At 34.7% G+C, this 20,857-nt stretch overlaps 1 protein-coding gene across 12 annotated transcripts in view; it reads right to left on the bottom strand.

The window, feature by feature from the left end:
* NRXN1 (neurexin 1) overlaps window positions 1-20,857 on the bottom strand; it is a 1,108,907-nt gene that overhangs the window by 585,799 nt on the left and 502,251 nt on the right. For all 12 annotated transcript variants that reach the window (XM_081069306.1, XM_081069308.1, XM_081069310.1 and 9 more), the window contains one exon: window positions 10,433-10,871. In XM_081069306.1, coding sequence (XP_080925432.1) covers window positions 10,433-10,871 — 439 coding nt within the window. The remainder of the gene's footprint in view (window positions 1-10,432; window positions 10,872-20,857) is intronic.

Below are 20,857 nucleotides of genomic sequence, written 5' to 3'. Positions count from 1 at the left end.
CGTATGAGCATAGTGAAATTTCAGTATTAAGGTTCCCAAATGCCTATTTTATTATAATTGAGTTATGAAGGCAGTAGTCACAAAGAAAATTTAAAATGAATATTTAAACCTTGTTCATTGATAATTAAAAACAACGGAATAGGTGCTGCAGCTGTATAAATCAACATAAAATGAAAATTTTCCAAAGGCTGCAGTATGACCACGTGCAAATGAATTTTTAAGAGGAAACAAAACTCTGCGTATATTATTGGTTGATCCCTCTATTTCTTTCTAGGAACTATAAATACTGATATGTTCTCTTTGGAATAGCTTGACTATTTCATATATTCTACCTTCTTCCACTATAAATTATATTTAAAGTTTCTGGTAAATTAAATAAGCATTTTATGTCAATTCAAACACTGCTATATTTGAGCTGTTAAAATTTTTAGATGGTTGTTATAGTTGGAGACTTATTTGGATCCAGTGCTTCATGCTTCAGTTTTTAAGAATCCAGGGAAAAACTATTGAAAAGAGTTCTCAGTCATAAAAATGGAAATCAACTTTACAATTTGGTCTGGTATTCCTAACCTGTTAGTTTCCACTATATTTTCATCCAATTTTTCTTGGATATTCCAATTCTAGAAGATTAGCTTACAGGATGAGAAGAAACATGAAGTAAAGGTGAGATTTAAATAAGTTAATTTCGTTTCAAGGTTTAAATTACTGCAAAAGTTTAAATTACTGGGAAATGAGGGGGTAGAAAATAGTGTGCTGTCATGGGAAATGCTTTTGCCTGGCCAGAGGGAACCAATTTTCATGTTTTAGCTTTGCAACTAACTAGCTGGCAAGCTTAGCCAAATAAGACACTCATTAGGCCTCAATGTGGCTCTTAAACGCAAAATAAAGGAATTGACTGGATTGTCACTGTAGTTTCTTTTTCAATAAAAATTTTGAAGTTACTGCTTAAAACAATGTTTTGCTTAAATATCACTTTTATCTATTTTGATTGACCTCTCATTGCAGAAAAGAATTAGACCCCACAAACTGACAAATGTACTTGTCAAATTCATATTCCATTAACAACTTCCAACTCAGTAAAAAGGCATAATATAAGTGATAAAAGCAGAACAAACTATTGACTATACGGTATAATGCAAACTATATAATTCTCATAAAATAGATAGTAAAAAAATGAAGCATAATATTAACAATGGATGTTTTAGAGCAGTGGGATTATTTCCCTCCTTTCTGTTTTAATTTTCTGTGTCTTTAAAAAAAAAAAGTCATGTTAAGTTTATAATAGGAACTGAAATAAACTTTAGTTGAAAACAAAATAAAAATGTACTCTTAATATTGTTTTTTGCTTAACACTGTGTGTTTTCTGCTTACTTGGATTCACCCACGAGCCAAGAATTTCAGGAATTAAACCAATATGTGAAGAAATAAACCTTGGGACAAAAAGTAAAATTTTGAAAATCTCTACAGAGAAGCGAGATTGAAGGGATAGGGCACCTCATATATTATACAGTGTAAACTGAAACAACTTGTTAGTAAAATAACCTGTCATTATCTTTCAAAATTGAAAATTCAATTAATCCAGCAATTCCATTTCTCAGAATCTGTGCTACAGAAATTCTGACCAATATGCATAAAGATATAACATGAAGACTTCTTTTATAAATTAGTTTAAAACAGTGAATTTTTTTAAAATTAAAAGTTAAATGACCATCAATAGAGAAGTGACTAAGTAAATACAAATCAATGTGTTCAAATTAAGGGATATATAATGTCATTACAAAAAAATGGCATAGAGAAAGTTCTCAGTCTCCCAATAATTATTGAAAAATGATTTCATTTATGTAAAAAGAAAGCTCTACATTTATTTTATATGTATAAATGTATTTATAGATATACTGATGCATAGGAAAATACTTGGGAATTTTTCAATACCAAATTATTTTAGTGGTTACCTATGAAGAAGGGAGTGAATGGTGAGGGGAGTGTGAGGCAAATGAAAACTTTTCATATATGTACTTTTTGAGTTGCCTGAACATTTTCACCATTAGCACAGCATTTATACGTTACATACCTGCCATGTATTAAGAACATGCACATATACAAAGAAACATACACACTCATAGCAATATATGTATACATGAATTTTAAAAATGATCATACACAATGGTAGAAAGTAGTGAATATCAATCAGGTGATATAGTTTGTAGCAATTAAAATATTATCTTGTAGATTTCCACAGATTTCCACTCAGCACTGCCACAGAGGGTCACTGTGACTGGGTATTGTTAGATAACTAACTGACTATTTCCTGAGTGTGCAACTGACACCATAGCCCAGAGTCTGCCCCTAGTAGGCTCAGAAAGGAAATTTGGTAGATTTAGAGAGCGAGGTTCCATATCTCAGGATTTAACTGACATTTACCAAAGCCCACAAGACCGATGTATAAAACAAGAATGCCAAGCAATTAATTCTCTATGAGAAATTAACTATCACAGCATACTGAATGCTTGCTATGTAGCTCTGTCAATATGAGATCCCAATTTATAATACAAATGCTTATTTATTCATTTATGATGGGAAATGCAATTGTTACAGTGAACGCACATCTATAGCACTGGTCTATTTTATCCCTCAAGTGCAATGAGACTTACAATGACAGCTAAATCTTAATCAAAAGATTCCTCAACATGGATTCAAAACAAGGAGAGTGCATGAGGTAAGGCGATGTGTAGAAATATTAGTCTAGGATTGTCTGACACTCTGATCTCAATTAAGATGACCTGCCTTTTATCGCTAAGATGAGGGTGAGGTAGTCACGTCCCCTGGACAGTTCTTAGATGGGCAGCGCCCATATTTGTCTCAGTGACTTTCTTTTCTATGGTCAAGTTAACACACTGAGTCCTACAAGCCTGGGAGCTTATGAAGGCGCCACTAGAAAGCTATGCTTTGATTCTCAGATGCAGTTTTCTTAACTCCCAGAGAATAAATGTTACTTAGATATGTTTGAGTGAAAAAGAGTTTATGACATCATATTAAATAAACAGCTTGAAGAAATATGTTTATACTGTAATTGCAGATGTATAAAATATATGTACATGTTAACAAAGACTGGAAAAATGTGCAAAATTGAAAATGTTTTGAGCATGGAGAAGACAGTAGATGGCCTTTTTCTTTTTAAACGTGTTCAGAAAAAATACTTAAAGCCAAGCATCAATTTAATGTAACAATTTTATGCAAAACTGAATCCACCTAGTCATTAGAATAGTCAAATAATTGATAAGTTATTGATAAGTTATCTCAGTCTTTCTATCTGTGGCCATGCAGCAGCCTACCCATCTGTCTCCTTGTGCCTGCCCCCAAAGAAAGGAGAGTTTGTGAGACGGATCCTTTCAGTGACTTTGCTTCACCTTTGTGTTTGCCCCTTATGTCTCCCTGTTTGGTCCCAAAAAGATGGCTGGTCAGCCAATGACGAGTAAGATTCCCCATGGGGGGAGACAACTCAAGACAGGAGCAATTGAGTGGGGACCAACAGAAGAACCCACGGGGTTCATAGAGGTGAGAACAGTCCCCACCTTCCCCCAGGTAAGGAAAGCCTCTGCCTCTGTGGCTGCATTTCTTCCCAAAACCTGCAAGGGGAGTAATTCAATGATGTGCTCTCCATCTGTATGCATCTATATCTCCATCTATAAGCATATAGGTTTTGTCCCTTAGGGAAGTACAGACATCCTGAGACTTATGGTTCTGCTGCTTGCAGGCAAGGGTGATTGGCTTGAATCAGTTTCCTGTTATGATGTATAGGATTCACAGATCTTGAGATTGACAAGCTTTATCTCCTTAACTTCCCCACCGAACTAATAAAAGCTAATGTTTAGGCCCAGTTAGGTGTGCTCAGTCCTTGAGGCTGCATGTCCCTTGGCCCCGCTGATCTCTGTTCATGGCTACTGTCTTTTCTTAACCCTGCACCACCCTCCTTGCTCTCCACAACCCACATTGCCCAGGACGCGACATCTGGCACCCAACTTGGGGCCCCCTGAATTCTGGAGTCCAATTTTGGGACTCACTTGTGGGACTCAAGAAGGAAGGTCGACTTCGAGTCGGAATACAAAAAGGTTTCAAAGAGGTTTCACGGCACAAGGCCCGGGAGAAGTGGCAACAACTACTGGAAGAAAGTAGGGTAACTCCTGGAGAATTTAACCAAGGTGAAAGGGGGAATTTTCTCTTTCTGTGTGCAAGGGTGTGAATGTGTATGTGTTTGTGTTTCACAGCCTTGGCTATGGAGCTTGTGTGGGCCTGAATCTGCAGTTCCATGGTCTCGTCATAAGGCAAAACAGTGACTTAGTGCCTGACTATATTAACCATGCCAGGGGTTTATACGGGTGACCTGAAAGACCCGCGAGGGATGCGGCCAGACAGGCATCTGTATATGTTCAGAGTGAAAGTCTTCTTTCTCTCTATCCCTTTCTCTGTACATAATGAGGAATGTTAATAGCCAATATAGGCCTTATATTTGTTTGCTCAAGCACCTTCTTGAGGTGGAGGAGCTCGAGTGTCAGATCAGAAATTAGAGGAGCTTCTCCAAGTAATTGAAACTCATTGTTCCTGGTTCCCAAATTTAGGAACATTAGATTTAAAAACATGGGAAAAAGTTGGTACAGAACTCTGTGACTTATATCATATAGGAGTTTCTCTTCCAGTAACCATCTGGGATAGGTGAAGATTAATCCGGTCAGTTTTAAAACCTTTATAAACTGATGAAAAAGATACAGGAAAAAAGGAAGTACAGAAATCTGAAAAAAAGGAGGAAGGGCTTTTGAAAGCTCCCCACAACCCTCGTCGTGCAGGTCGTGACACCTATTAATGGGTAGGGGTTTATGGACATGGATACAAAATAAGGTATTATAAATGTACTGAAAATTATTTCAATGTATGCAACAAGCCACTAGGTAGAGGCAAGAAAGGAACATTTACAGTCAGAGGGCAAGATCAAATCAAGACTTAAACAGAGAAACCGTCTAACAGTGTTCAAGGAGAAATGTCTAAGTGTGGTGATTCATGAATGGTATACACAGAAATCAGTGCTGGTAATAGATAGCTAGGAAGTGCTGTTCACATCAAACAGTGATTACTATAAACCTCTAATTATGTGCTCTGGAGAGAGCCTCGTGCCTTCCCCACTATAATTTCCAGTTCTTAAACAGGATCTCTATGACTTCAATTCAAATCTCAATGGCTTCTTAGCTGTTAAATGTAGGCTTGCCCATGAATAACCACTGATACAATCTGCTGTACCCTGCTGCACACAAGCAGATTTTGACAAAAATAATGAGTTTTCTTTTTGATTTCATTGTGTAACGAAGGCTTGCAAAAAAACAAAACAAAACAAAACAAACAAACAAAAAAACGACTGGCAGCTTGCTGTACAGATACTTGAGAGGATATCCTTGACTGAGCCAAAGAGCTTAACACAAATTTAAATAATATCCTTACCCCAAGAAAACAGTCATTAACCTCATCCTAGTTTTAACACAATTTACACTTTGGTTAAATACATGGGCAGCTGATTCGTGTTGAGTTTGGGAGCAAAAGAGAGGAAAGGGAGCATGGGGCTGGTAAGGAAATTTAAGTCTTGCAAAGTTTGCAAGAGTAGTGATTCTCTTCAATCAAATTTATTAACTCAGCAGCAACTTAGGGGATTTGGTAAGGTGCTGCTATCCATGAAGGACATCCATCTTTTGTGACACTCAAGTCATACAATCTGGTCCACAAAACCATGCCTGCACTTTGTGTCTCCTTTGCCAATCTAGGTCCCTCCTTTGCCAATTTAGCACAGACTCCGAAAAGGCCATAGATGGTTCTGCCCACTTGGTTTCCCCTGTCACTGGTCATAGACTAAGCAGGCAATTGAAGAAGCTGCATTGTATGGAGAGAACAGCTGTGGCCAAACAGTAATGGTCACAGCATGGTATTTTAAAGTGCTTCTGTCTTTCCCAAGTCACAGAATAGAAAGGATATATAACTAATTATAATTAATTGTGCTGAAAATGAAGTTCTAGAAAAGTATTCAAATGAAGGTTCTATTTCTCATCAAACAAGGGGCTCATGTACCTACCTTTTAGTGAACAAAGACCGAAGGGCAAATCATCAAAAAGATGGACATCCTGGTGACTGTTTCCCTGTTCACTAGCCTGCTCACTGTGGCTATATATTCCTGTCCTCAGAAAGGAGTGAATTCCTCCCCCCGTGATTAATTTTCTTTTACCTACATGTTGGCTAAATGACATAGGGATCTCATGAGCAAGCGGGAATAGCAGTCCTGTTCTCATAAAAGCTTGTCATTTCTGTACCAGGCTTACCACAGTTCTCTAACAATTGTTTAACTTCCTCACTACTTATTTATTTATTTATTTATTTATTTATTTATTTATTTATTTATTATTTATTTTTGGACTTCTGGGTTTGGAGGATATCACTGTATCTTTAAAAGAAGTACAACAACTATTATCCTATGTTGTGTAAACTGCTCTCAGGAAGCAGTGTGAAATTCCTTTAAAAAGTTGTATTTACAACTAAAGAGTACTATTACTCTTCAGATAAGATCAGGTGCGTTCAGGGTCATGGCCCTGATCTAACTGTTCGAATGTGAGAATGATGCTACTATTTATAGGCTATGAGGGGTGGGTTGTTTCTGAGCCATTCACATGTTCTTATTCTCTATTTTTTCTTATAACAAATATTTATCAAACTGCTATTGCACAATAAAGTACTAGGATGTGTGGATATAAACATAAATAAGAAACTGCCTCTCATACACGGTTTCCATTATAAACTGTTTGGGGAATATTTAAAAAAAAACATCAGTCTATCTACCAAATACAGTTTTAACCCTACCTCCAACCAAGATAACCAAAAGTTATTATGTAGCATCAAATTAATGACCATGACTCTTATTCTTACATACTTTAGTAATAATAGAGAAAATAACTCTTAGGCTTGGGCTTCCTCTACTTTAATAAAAGAAAAAAAAAAAAAACATGGCTCATTAAATGTTTTTAAATGTCAGCTAAGGAGTATACCAAACAAATCAATAGATATGACCTTCATTGTCCATGAGTCAGAAAGCAGCCCATATTGCCCTCTTATCATAGCAGTATCATTCCCCTCACATTATATTAAGAGTAATTTTCATATTGCTTCTGAATATAAATGATGTGAAAATAAGTCAAAAGCATTATTTCTTGAAATTCGTTTTTTTTAGTTTTAACTGAGCTATAAATCTTGTATTTCACCAGTTTAATTCAAAAATGCCCTTTAAGTAAAATAAAAGCTAGTATAGTTATTAATTTAATCTTGAAAAAGCTGCTTTATATAAAACCAATGCAGTGTGCAAATATAGAACTTAATTAAAATACTATATATAAAATATTAATAGCTGCAGTTATTAAAATTACATTAAATTCCCTTGAGCTTGGACAACATAATATGAGCTCTCACTTTTTTTTTTAATTTAGTAAAAGGCAAATCTTGCTTTAGTGAGTAAACTTTACTTTTTTATTGTTTGTTCCAATTCAGTAATCTGAAATTGTAATCACAGAAAAGTACTTTACCATCAAAATACCACCAAGCATACTAACATAATCCTTCCATTGGATTCCAACAAAAATCTCATGATTTCTTTGTTTGCTTTCTTAACAATCTTAAGGCATCTCTCTCTTCTTCTCACCAAACACTGAACTCTGTAAATTAGATACTCTCTGCTTTGTCCTTTTCCCAATGAGTGTATAAACAGAACAGTTATAAACTGTTGGTAATTTGGATGAATTAAAGAGTTAAAGAGAAAAGATAGATTTTATTCTGCTTGAGAATTAAGGTAGTTGTCTGATCCTGATTATAATGGGTTATCCAAGAAACTTGAAGAAACTAATTAGATTGTATCACTCTACTTAAGAACACAGTCAAATAATTAAGAGACTGATCATGGTGATCGCTTTGTAAGGTACATAAATATCGAATCACTATGTGGTACACCTGAAACTAATATAATGTTGTATTATCAACTACAATTAAAACTATATTTTAAAAAAAAGGCTGGAAATAATATCCAAGTACAAATCATCATTATCAAATAAAACATAGGTGGTTTTAGTTTCCTTTTTATATTCTTTTGCATTTACTAAAATTTTGATATGAACCATGTATTTCTTCATATAGTTAAAAAATACCTCATTTCCAAGTGAATGAAATACAACTGATCTGAAGTGTGGTATTTTTTACCACTTTGAACTCCCAAAAGATGCCCACTCGATCTAATCAGTTATGTTTTAAATTGTAATAAAGTCTGATTAAAAACATATTCTTAAAAGCCAATTTCAAAATTTTATTCTAGATGCATTTTAAGTCAATCTATAATATCCACAAGTTAATATTTTAAAACACAAGATTAGTTTATGCGCCCATCCTCTTAAGTCTTCTGTTTGAAAGATCCTAAATAGCAAAGTAACTGCTAATTCTGGTAGAAATAGGCTAATGGGAACCAAAAGGAGTCACTGTATCGTTGTATTTATGTATTCCAATCAATGTACTCTTCTCAATTTAAATCAGAAAAACAAAGAAGAATCAGTTCCTAATGGAATCAGTAGAGTACAGCAGGCAAAAAAAAAAAAAAAAAAAAAAAAAAAAAAAAAAAAAGAAAGGAAAAAAAAAGAAAAAGAAAAGAAAAACATTACTGTCTATTCTCAATCATCTAAGACACTAATGATAACAAAGCACACAGATTGTACAGGATGGTAACTAGTCATCCCTGTGGACTTCTTCAGGGAAATGAAAAAGCAAGGACACCAAGTTTCCAGAGAGTGAGGAATCAGAAACTGAGTCTCTGAGATACCTGGGGATCAGAGCAATGGATTCTAACCTTCCTTCAGTTCTCCCTCCCTCACCCCTAGCTCCCTCCTAGTTTTCATAGATTCCATTTAAAAACAAAATTATTAGGCAAATAAATATATTTCTAGGAAGGCTAACATAATATTCCTGACTGATAAACAGGAAAACAAGGCATGAATAAGAGTGAAATAGGAAACTGTTTCCTGGAGTAAACAAGTAATAAAGGAGTCTATCAAAGGAGGGAGTGAAAAGGGGAGTTCAGCCCCAAGACTCACCCTTCTCACAGATTATTGGATCTGAAAGAAGCACTAAGTGTCATCTGATCTGTGGTTTCCAGATGTGGTTGATCATTAAGTCCCCTGGAAAGTTTTGTAAACATAAAGAGTCCTAGATCCCATCTCTGTTGATCCACCTTCACTCAGTCTGGGATCCAGTGAATGAATATTGGGTCTTTCCCAACATGTTTTATACAGGAAAACATTCAGGTCCACAGAAAAAACCTTGGCCACCTTCCACTGCTATTTAGCGGCAAATCCAGAGTGAATGGTATAATATATATGCTAATGAGGAAGATGTGGGAGGGAGAGGAGGAGAGTAGTTAAGTCTAAATTCAGTTGTCTTTTATTATAAGAACATAATTTGATTTGTAAGTGAGAGGGGCAATCAGAATATGGGAGCACAGACTGAACAAAGTAAAAGAAATAATATGTAGTTATATACCTAACACAAATTGCCCTTCCCTTTCCCTCTGCTTCCACAAATGCTATTTCTTTTGCCTGGATAATTCTTGCCCCCACCCAAATCTAATGTTACTCATCGTACTAAACTCTCTAATCCATTCTAAAATTTCAGAGTGAATAAATGTTATTTCTTCAGACCATCCCTGTAAGTCCCGTTCTTTCCCCACCACACACACACACACACACACACACACACACCCCTTCAGGGAAAAGGTGCAGCAAAAAGAAACCAGGGGAACAAATCCCTGTTGGTGGAATTCCAAAAATCTTTCATCAGAAAGAGAAGCTATTTGGAAGGCAGCAGAGTTTGCCAGTGTCCTTGAAATCCTACTGTATTGATTCAAGTGTTATTGATACACTACATACACCTTGGATTAAAAAAAAAAAAAAAGTGCTACATTACACTAAGGATTTTATGTGTGGATCATTATTTTTTTTCATATTTTATATTTGCCTTTTTGGGCACCTCCAAACATCCAAAGATATAAGAGATAATTGGTAATAACAGAACCCTGAATTCTATCATTTGTAAATTCAAGATAAAATTCCTTGCAACATTTGGTAGTTGATTATCCAATAAATATTCATTTACAAAGCCATTTGAGCATTTGGGATTTGATGCTCAACTATGATGATTAATTACTCCTTCTGATTCTTATATGATATGAAACAGAAATAGTAACAGATAATTTTCTTTACCCTAAAGACAAACATACAGAAAATCTTTAATATGTCTTGATTTTTATACCTTAGGAATGGAAAGGGGTTGATGGAGTATTCCAGCAGATAAAAATCATAGAAAAATGATAAGTTACCTGACCGTCCGTCTCTCTGGAAGTCCACATGATACCATTCTCCATCATTCACCTTCTTCTGCAAGGCTCTGATTTTTATTGTACCTGATCCCATGTCTAAGAGGAGGTAGAGATGGCCATCCAGCATCTCGATAGCAAAGAAGTCAACCTTTATCATCTGTGGGTGCTTAGCATCCTTTTGGTGTCGTGGCTTGCCATGGCTAAATAAGATGAGGCCATTTGGCTCTGTTGTGCGGAAGTCAAATGATATGGAGCCTGTTTTCTTTGCATTCCATTTAGGCAAAGAGATGAAAGACTCTGGGGTTTCAAAGGTGATTGGGTCCAAAGTTGCAACATTCTCACATTTAAATGCCACCACTCCATGGATTTTCATCTTAGGATCTCCTTGTTTGGCAAGTCTAGATAACTCCAGCCTTACATCATTATTTTTATACACAACCTGTAGGGACAGAATGGCAGTGAGAAATTAGGCCCCGATTTTAATATTTAGAACTTGTCATCAGCTCAGGTAATTGGCAATTAGATCATGAAAAGACATAAAATGTTTAGTACTGTTTGATGTGTAAGACAGATTTTTCAGCCAAATAAAATTCAAATATCAATGGTTCCAATCTAATACCATTCAAATAATGTGTCTACACAACAAACACACACGCACACACACACACACTGCCTGTAGTTAACTCAAATAATCTGAATAAATCTGCATAGAGCTTTTATTATTTCAAGCATGTGTAAACTTGAATTTATAAAAGCCATTTGCTTTCATCAGTTGGCTATTTATTATACTTTGTTTATTAAATATGAGTATTGAGGTTTTTCAGTTTTCTCATCACTAAGGTATTTGAAATTAGATACTTTTGTATGAGTCCCTTAAAATATAGGATGTCTTCTATAGTCTATATATCCATGGTGAAATATATATTATTTGTAAGATAATCACAAGTTGCGGTGGAAAACATCCTAAATTTTCTCGAAAAAATCCTAAAATACAATTAAGATGCAGAAGCTCTCTCTTGCCCTGCCCTACATTAATAACTGTTTGAATAACGTTACATAACTATGGAACATGGTGTTTACATCCACTCAACCTGTGTGACTGGCGTTCCATTTCACTTTTAATGTACGCAGATGTGGAACAAAGTTGTCCTGCACTCTCATTTCACAAGGCACTTCATCTAAAGTGGTGGGTGGCATTGACTGCTCATTGATAGTCCTAGGGTATTTTTTGGACTCCAAATAGGACATTGGGCAAATCCACTGGCAGGGCTCACAATATCAGGCATCTGCTGTCATATCGCCTTAATAAATTTGTAGCAATTTTGACAGAAGGATAAAGAGAGATTCACACCTTTTTACTACAAAATACATACCATGGATCATTATGTTTCTCAAAAATGTAAGTCATAGTGATTTAGGGAGAGTTATCTATGTCCGTATAGCGATCTAATTCTTTTAAAAAGGTACTCAAAATTTCACAGCAGCCAACATTTTCTGGTTCGAAACTCATTCATCCCTGTATAAAATATATATTTATATAACTGAAAAAATAAGACAGCTTAAGTCTGATTAGAGTTATAAAGTTACCTAGGTCAACACAGCAGTTGATCCTTAGCCAATTGAGCCAAGACTTAGTGTGGCTGATGAGTTTCCTGATATGATTTGTTAATGGATACTTTATGTTTCAGAGTGATGAAGAGTACACACTCTGGTATTGGACTCCCTCAGTGCCAATTCCGGCTTCAGCATTGCCTAATTGTGTGACCTCTAGGCCTTATTTTTCTCTCTTATAGGGAGATAATACCTCATAGGATGGTTATCACAATTAAAGAAGAAAATCCATGTTAAGTGCAAAAATCTACATAAAGGCATTCAATCCAATGCCAGGCACATTGTAGGATTATCAACTACATCAAATTGAATAATAATAAATATGACCGCCTCTTTACTAAGTTGACACAGATATTAATTCTAAATTAATCCACTATAAGGAAACATTTAGAAATTAAGCATACTCATATAATTGCTATTTTTATACTTGATTTGTGCCAACTCAATGCCTGTCCTAGTGTTTCAGTTTACCTTTATCTTGAAGAAGGATTATGATAAAGAATACGATATCCCTTATTTGAACAAATATGTGTAATAGTATAACAAGCATCTATTGACAACAAAAGAAGAGAAAATGAACTTCAGCAATAACAAAAAGGAGTTAGATTAAATCTTAAGCATACTTTCTTTAACAAGAGAAAGAGCTATTAAGCTTTGGGATAGTTGATTTAGAACTGCCTTTCTTTGGTGATCTTTACAAGGGGAGAAAATGCTTTCCATGGATGATTTCCAAGTTTGATAACCTTTCCCCGTGATTTCCAAACTACCCCAATATATTTTTTTTCATTTTCCTGGTGACTTATATTTTAATATTTGGAGAATATTTTGACAAGGTTGTTGATCAGGAATTAGTTATTTTCTGACCAAAATGATGCAGATGATAACTGATGAATACTAACACAGTGCCTGTGCAATAAAACCACTGAGATTCAATTGGGTGTTTCTCACATGAGCAAATGGGTATAAGGCCGGGTATATATTTCTGTATAAGTCCCCCATCAGCTACCAAAAATTTGAAGGATCTTTGGTTAGGGCAAATCTAGGTGAGAATTTCAGTGAGAAATTTATAATGTCATGAATGAATTGGGTGCCCTGGTGATAAGGAAGTTCAGGGAAATGGAGACAAAAAGTAGGGATTCCTTTGATCATATTACTTAGGGTTAGCCATGCACTGCCTCTCCCACTCAAAAAGGAAAACTAATCTTCACCAGAATCTATGTTTTATACAGGCAGTAACCTTGCTCACTACAGCTCAGCACCAAGGTCAGTGACAGGCATAGAGTAGACAATAAATATTTGCTGGGAGTTGAATAAAATTCTTCCTTCACTTTTTTTTTTAAAAACCTCATCCCCAGATTACAGACAATTATCAGCAACAACGTTTAGAAATATAGTTAAAATATAATGGAATGTGTATTGCGAACCAATCTCATAACCTAGCTACTATTTCAGCCTTTTTTCTAGGAAAATGTAGAAACTTTAGTGTATGTTCTGTTATAAATGGCAAGCTGGCCTATGTATTAGAAAACTTCACCTTCAAACTCATTTTGTGGAGTATAAATTACTTTTAGAGTGAAAAACGCCTGAGTTAAAATTCTCCAGAGATAGAATCATTTTCCTAGAAGAACAGTCTTGAGAAGCACAATGCATTTTTTTCCCCCTTCTCATTTTGTATTCTTTGAAAGGCAACTCTAGAAGACAGAAAAGCAATTTTGGATAGGCAGGCTGATAGCTCTGAGCTCTACACTATTACTTCATCTGACCCAGATTTTATAATCACCCTGCTTTTCTCAAGTTAGATTTACCTTAAAATGATCTCAATATAGTTCAATTATAATAATGAGTAGCCAGTGAGCACTCCAAATCTTCTAAAAATTCACATGTAAGCTCTTTTTTGCTTCTTTCTGAGATATAATGTTTCTCAGTCATTTACAATTATTCATTTATCTTTTTTTCTTATATCAAAAGTTGTAATTTATTTAATAAGCTTTCAACAAATCTCTACATACTCTATCATCTTAACAATTGGTGATGATATTATTGCATACTATTTTAGGTCTGTTACAGAATCAAGATTTCTTTTGAAATGTTGATTTTCTTTATTTTTTGAAGAGTAATTCACAATGTCAAATTTCACTTCTCTGCTTCATGAACTTATAAGTCACAAAGGGATAAAAACATATAAAAGAGGCCTTAGGTTTTTCTGTCATTGGCTGTTTTAGGTGGGTTTTTGTTTGTTTGTTTTTATTTTAGCTGTCGTATAATTTTCACACATTGCTATGATGATATTTTCCCTTTCCTGCAACATTTGTGAGAATTTTTTAAATGTCCCTCACACTTCAATATGGAAGAATGGAGTAATACATTTTTGTTTTTAGTGTTGAAATTTGAAGTAGACAGTCACTGAGTATTTTATTTGATCTTGATAGTCATCCTGAAAATGCAGCGGAAATAAACAGTCTAAAGAATAGAAGTTTGATAGTCTGGATATAGACTAAGTTTAGTCACAAAGCTATCACCTAAGTCAAGTTGCCTAATGTCTCTATGACTCAGTTTCTTAATTTCTAAAACAGACATCTTAAAAGGAAAGGGATGTCAAATCCACTAATCCTTGAGCTTCTCTCCCCTCAATCTATGTGATATGGGGCAGAGGTAAAGGATGCCCTATTGTTCCCTATCTTTTTCTGGCTCTTTTCAGTTGTGGTTTTGATTCTAGGCCATTGTTCTCTATTCTAGTATATATCAAAATACTAATCCACTAGTAAAGAGAATGTTCACTAATCCTTAGGTACACAGACACACCTCAAGGATTATATCCCAGGTTTATACAAATGGTATTGAAGAACTGGTAGCTCATAGATAAGACTCTTTCCACAGAAAGTGAAAGGGTGTCAAATAAGTATATCAGTAAAAAAAAAAAACAAAAAACAAAAAAACTTGCCACTCAGACAATGTCTTTTTTTGTTGTTGTTGCTGTTGTTACAATATATGTTTCCATTTAGAAGTTTTAATGAGGCTGTTGAATTAATTAGTTAATTAACATCCATTGATCAAGGTTTTTCATGCTTTATAAGAGCATGCAGGGTGGGGAAATGAGCACTGATATTAGAATCAAAGATCTATGTAGAGATTTAGACTCTGTTGTGACCCTCCCTGAGAGAACATTTTAATCTGAGTCTTGGTTTTCTCTTCTTTTCTTGGGAACAATAGTAAGTGAGGCCTAAGAGTTTGGTTCTCAAGTCAAATTTCAGAGAGAATTCCAGCTCACCCACTTGTATTCCTGTGACTTTGTGCAAGTCCTTCAACCCCACAGAGGCTCAGTTTTATCTGTAAAATGGGATAACACTATCTACGACATTAGGGTTGTTGTAACAAATAAACATATTTCAACTAAATTGCTAAGAACAGGGTCTGGCACAGAGTAAGTGCTCAAGTAAATAGTAGGTGCTCTTATTCATGTCGTTGTTCTTATTATGAATGACAATATTATTGTTACAGTGAGTTAATGGAGTTGTGCAATACAAATGTTATAACAAGGGTAACATGGCAAAAAGTAGATGATTGGTCAGTGTTTTCAAGTAATTCATAGAGCAGTAGGATCAAAGAGATCAAGGCAGACCGGGGCCTGCTTTCGTATCCTGATATTTATGTTGTAGTTTGAAGGACACTGCAGTCTTTCTCTGTAGATGAGGTTTCTTAGCCAGAAAATATAAATAGGAAGCCAGCAATCCTGGGACTTTCACTTCACTCATGAGAGGCTTTCAGAAATGTGACACTTAACAAAAACTACCACTACCATCACGACAACCAGTTCAGATTTATGGAATGTTTACTTTGTGTCAGGCTCCATTTCAAAACATTTATGTGTACCTGTGTTTACTCCTCACAGGCTTCCTAGGAAATAAGCAACATTATCCTATTTTACTATTAACTACGTGGAGGCACAAAGCTCACTGAACGTGCTGTGTCATGATGCTGTCTAATACTCTGTTTGAACATCTAATGATGTTACCCTCAAACTTTCTCTTAGTGTCTCAGCAGGAAATTTCACTTGGTTTTTGACAGCAGTTCTAAGTAGAAGATTCACAATCAAACAGCTATTTGCCACCAGGATGACCTTGTTATAAGTTACATGGATTATTCCCCAAACTAGTATTTTTCCTTCCATTTGTCCACATTAAAATATATCTAAATGAATCAAATATGATAATTGAGCAGAAGAATTTTTCAAGTGCTTCTAGATTAAAATGTCTCTTCAAGTGTGGTTTAAGCACAGGGGATTATTTTTCTGTTTGCAGGACTCTAACGTAGTTTTTCAACAGGCATGTCATTTATGAGATATACAAGTATATAGACAGATATATAGATTGATATGTATATTCTAAAAGTCCATGAAGTTTAAGAATTATCTAAGAGGACAATCATTTTAGTTTTACGTTTTGGTTTGTTTTAAATACATTTAATGCTTTTACTCTATTAAGAAAAAAGGTGAGAATATTTCATATGGCAAATTTAATTCTTCTTTTCTCCTGTCTGTGGTCTGTTCATGTATCATCTATTTATAACAATGTGCTTATTTCAAAATACAGCTAAGAGTTAGCCAGTAATTGAACAGACAAGGGCCACCCAACATGGAGAAAATAAATTACATTTGTTTTGCTATGACCCAGAAAAGGAACAGCGCAAAAAAGGAAATAAAATGTATTCCAACTTTCATCTCTACCATTAACTTACTTATTATTTTGAAATTATGTTTTCAATCCCCAAACTTTCAGTTTAATCAGACAAGTACTTTTTAGGTAAGGTACTGAAGAAAATGAAATTTTAATCATTCCCCTGTATATATGCCCAGTCCAGTAGAAGAACGTGGTCCACTGAGAATGAACTGGTTTAATTTATCTTGAATATTTGCTATTGGCATATATATTGGTAATGTGTAAATGATATCTGGACACACATAAATACACACACAGTTTATACATTACCCAATGTAAATATGTGTATATGTAACATGTCAAAGCCGCTATTATTATGCCCAGAAAAACAAGTATACACTTGTATTAAATTAGAGAATTCTTGGTTAAGACACACACAGGGTTTTACTCAATTCAATTACTGTTCAATTACTGGCTAACTCTTAGCTGTATTTTGAAATAAGCACATTGCTATAAATAGATGATACATGAACAGACCACAGACAGGAGAAAAGAAGTATTAAATTTGCCATATGAAATATTCTCACCTTTTTTCTTAATAGAGTAAAAGCATTAAATGTATTTAAAACAAACCAAAACGTAAAACTAAAATGATTGTCCTCTTAGATAATTCTTAAACTTCATGGACTTTTAGAATTCTTGGTTAAGACACACACAGGGTTTTACTCAATTGTACTGAAAAATGTCTTGGCCTAAAACCAAATTTTAGCACTTATAGGCTTGGCACACTACAAAGGAAAGGCTATAGTCAGGGAAAAAAGGGGGGGGGGATCATTTTACGATTTAAAAAAGTAGAAGATTAAACAGATTTTCCTCAGCATTCCTGTCACCATGAAGAGGTAAATATAAAAGCAGAGAAGAAGAATTGTGGTCTTTTTAAAATTTTTTTAATCATTGTACTCATTAGTCCACCTAAGATCAAGTTTCTTATGCAATTCATTTTCTTTCACTGAGAATCTAACACAGATTCTGTTTATAGGTAAAAAAAAGGTAAAAAAAGGTAAAAAAGAAAGGTAAAAAAAGGTAAAAAAAAAAAAAAAAAAAGAGAAAGAGAGAGAGAGAGAGAATGTTTGTTGAACTTAATTGGCCAAGGAACTAATAGGATTTTAGCTTTTCTGAGAATGTCACACCAGAGACATTTTCATCTATAATTTGAATATGTCCACTTGAAGCAGATGTGTCTCCAGTTGCAAGGACTTATATATTTGGGGTGGATCAGAGAAGAGGTAGCAGATAGCAAGGGAAGTGTAGGAAATGTACAAGCCCTGTACAAAGTAGTGGAAACCCTTTAAAATCAATATGTAGCATTGAGAAAATCCAATTTTAAGGAGAGTTACATAAGGAATTTTAAAAGTCAAGAGATTTTTTTCTTTTTTTGTGGGGAGGGGTTACTGGTTTCTCCCCCCATAATCTAATCCTACTTCAAGATTATGTGCAGATCAAATTTTCACCTAAACTGAAACTTTCTCCATACCAAAAAATAAATTAATAATAATAATAATAATAATAATAATAATAATGTAAAAACAGACTACAATAATATAATTTCTCAATAAAGGCATGTAACTCATTTATTGTGAAAGCAAAAATTAGTTGACATTTGGAGAGAGGAAAAATATTTTGTGTAAACAATGTAGAGAAATAAATCTTTTGGCTTAGCTCCTATTAAACATGATCAAATACATACTATTCATAAAAAAAATAGAAAAAACAACAAAAGGAAAAGAAAAACCATCTTGCCTTGCCCTTTCCTCATTCCACCATCAGTAAAATGGCTAAAGTTATTTAGACAACATTGGACACCATCTGTACAAGTTAGCTGTGAGAGGACCACTGTGTCCTCTCTGGGCTAACAGCTCTATTTAATGAAGCTTTCAGTAGCATATGGGTTGTGGCAAAAGACCTTGAGTTGCATTAAACAGTAATGTCTACTTTTCTCACTTTAAAGATTCAGTAATTCAATCATGCTTCTGGGGGAAAAAATATTGGAAAAAGGAACTCTTGTCAGTAATGGGAGATTTCAGGTGCCAGTTTTTAAAAAAAATAAAAAAAATAAAACCTGAAAACCAGATCCAGCCTCTTATTTTCAGATGAGGAAACTAAGGTTCAGATAAGCTGAAGGTATTGCCCCAGTTGTCATCAAGCTCTGATCATGAACAAGGATTGGGGACTTCAGTATTCTTTCACGTATGTTAAAATAAATAAATAGAACAAAGCGCGATCTCTAGCATAGGTGCAGGATTATGAGGATTATGAGAGGCCCCTGAGCAATTACAAATGAAGAACAGCCCTTTTTTCAGCAACATGGCACAAAGGGGACTGTAACTAATGTCAAGGCAATTCGAACTTTAAAACTGTGTTAGCATCACGGTAATCTGACACTCAAATATAATAACAAAAGTCCTGAGGGTGAAAAATCTTGAAGTTATTTTCCCCAGCAATGGCATTTCGAAAGACACTGAAAAAGCTAACTAGAAACAGTAAACTTGCGATGTTTACTGTTATTTTGCAACTAAGTGATATAGATATTTTCAGCATCAGTCTTTTATAGTCTTGCAGAATGTTAACACCCCATAAATTAGGGTTTAAAGCTTCTATTACAAGCAGGCAGCTAGTAAGGATAAAGCGTATCTGTTTTACCTAAAAATAAATTTTCATCCTCCGCCAGTCTCAATGAGAAAAATCATAGACACTATTATTATTATTTTTCAGGGAACGTATTTTCCCTTGAATCAGGAATGCTAGCTTCAAACTGATAATAACAAAACAGTGGCACCAAATGCTATGTCTAGATTAACCAACTGAAGTTCTTTTACATGCCCAGCCTCAGAAGCTCAGTGAAGCTCTTCTATCATCTGATTTTACATATATATCATAGTATTTACTATATAGTCTTTCCTTCCCCATTGACCTGCGGTAACATGGTGTATGTTAGGGATAAGCCAGTTTTAATATTTGAATCTACAATCATTTTTGGTTGTGTTTATCATTTTTTACCTTAGAAGGTCCTCCCCTGAGAGATTTGATAAACATATTTTCATGTAAAATATTTATTACTTAATTTTATGTGCTTGTATGTACATCTTTTTAATCTATTTGAAAATATTTATCTTCCCTTTTAAGGGGAAGATCCAAATTGAGTCCCCTTGCCCAAATAGTTATTTATTGGAGTAGGCACACATTTTGAATAATTCCTCTTTTTTCTACTGATTTGTCAAGGGCAACCACACATTAACTGCTTACATATACAAGGTTCTTTCCTGATCATCCTAGTATGTTTTATTGAGCTTTTTCTTTTCTTTTTTTCTTTTTTTTTTCTGTGATCCATTTCTACTTCATTTAATTATCACAACTTTATAATGTATGCTAATATATGTTAGGTCCCTCCTACCAAGCTATTTACATTAATTATTCTAACAACGCTTATATATTGCATCGCATAGAGGTTTTTGTTTTCTGCATTGATAAGATAAATATATATAAGAGAACTATTCAAGTTGCTCTGATCTAGCTTTCCAAAATGTAACAAGACAAAGCTGGTGGCATATTATTCATTTAAATTCATGTAAAGAGATTTTGGAATGTCAAAAGGAAATTTTATCTTGCTTAGAATTGCATTCTTATTATAATAATTTGTAAAGGTATAATTCATAAATGATTATAATAATTTTGATTTGAACATATCCGTGAATCTGGCCTTATGTCAGAAAATTATATTTATTAGCTGGAGGATAGTATCACAACTGCAGAGAAAAATAAAGTCAGGAAAAACAGTGAATTAACTCACTAATTCTTTTCTGATAACCGCAAAGGCCTGGTAGAGCTTCTCGCAGTAAAACACCAGGAGTGGGTGGCCAGCTCATCAAAGAGATTTGGAGGACTGGACAAATGACCCTCAGTGCGGGAGAAAGCCAAGTGCTCTCTGACCCCACCTTAATGTGGTTCTTTTCAAAAGGCGATGCCACTTGCCCAAAGACACACAGCTAGTATGTGTGGAACCTGTAAGTTGTAGACAAGACAGAACACGGATGCCTGTTTCCAGAGCCAGGAAGAGACTATGCAATGTTTTCTGGTTTTCTTTCCATGGTATTCTTTTTAT

This window comes from Rhinolophus hipposideros, assembly GCF_964194185.1.
Source record: "Rhinolophus hipposideros genome assembly, chromosome: 12".
Lineage (NCBI taxonomy): Eukaryota > Metazoa > Chordata > Mammalia > Chiroptera > Rhinolophidae > Rhinolophus > Rhinolophus hipposideros.
Note: the sequence above shows the minus strand (reverse complement) of the source record. Positions and strands in the feature narration are given on the sequence as shown.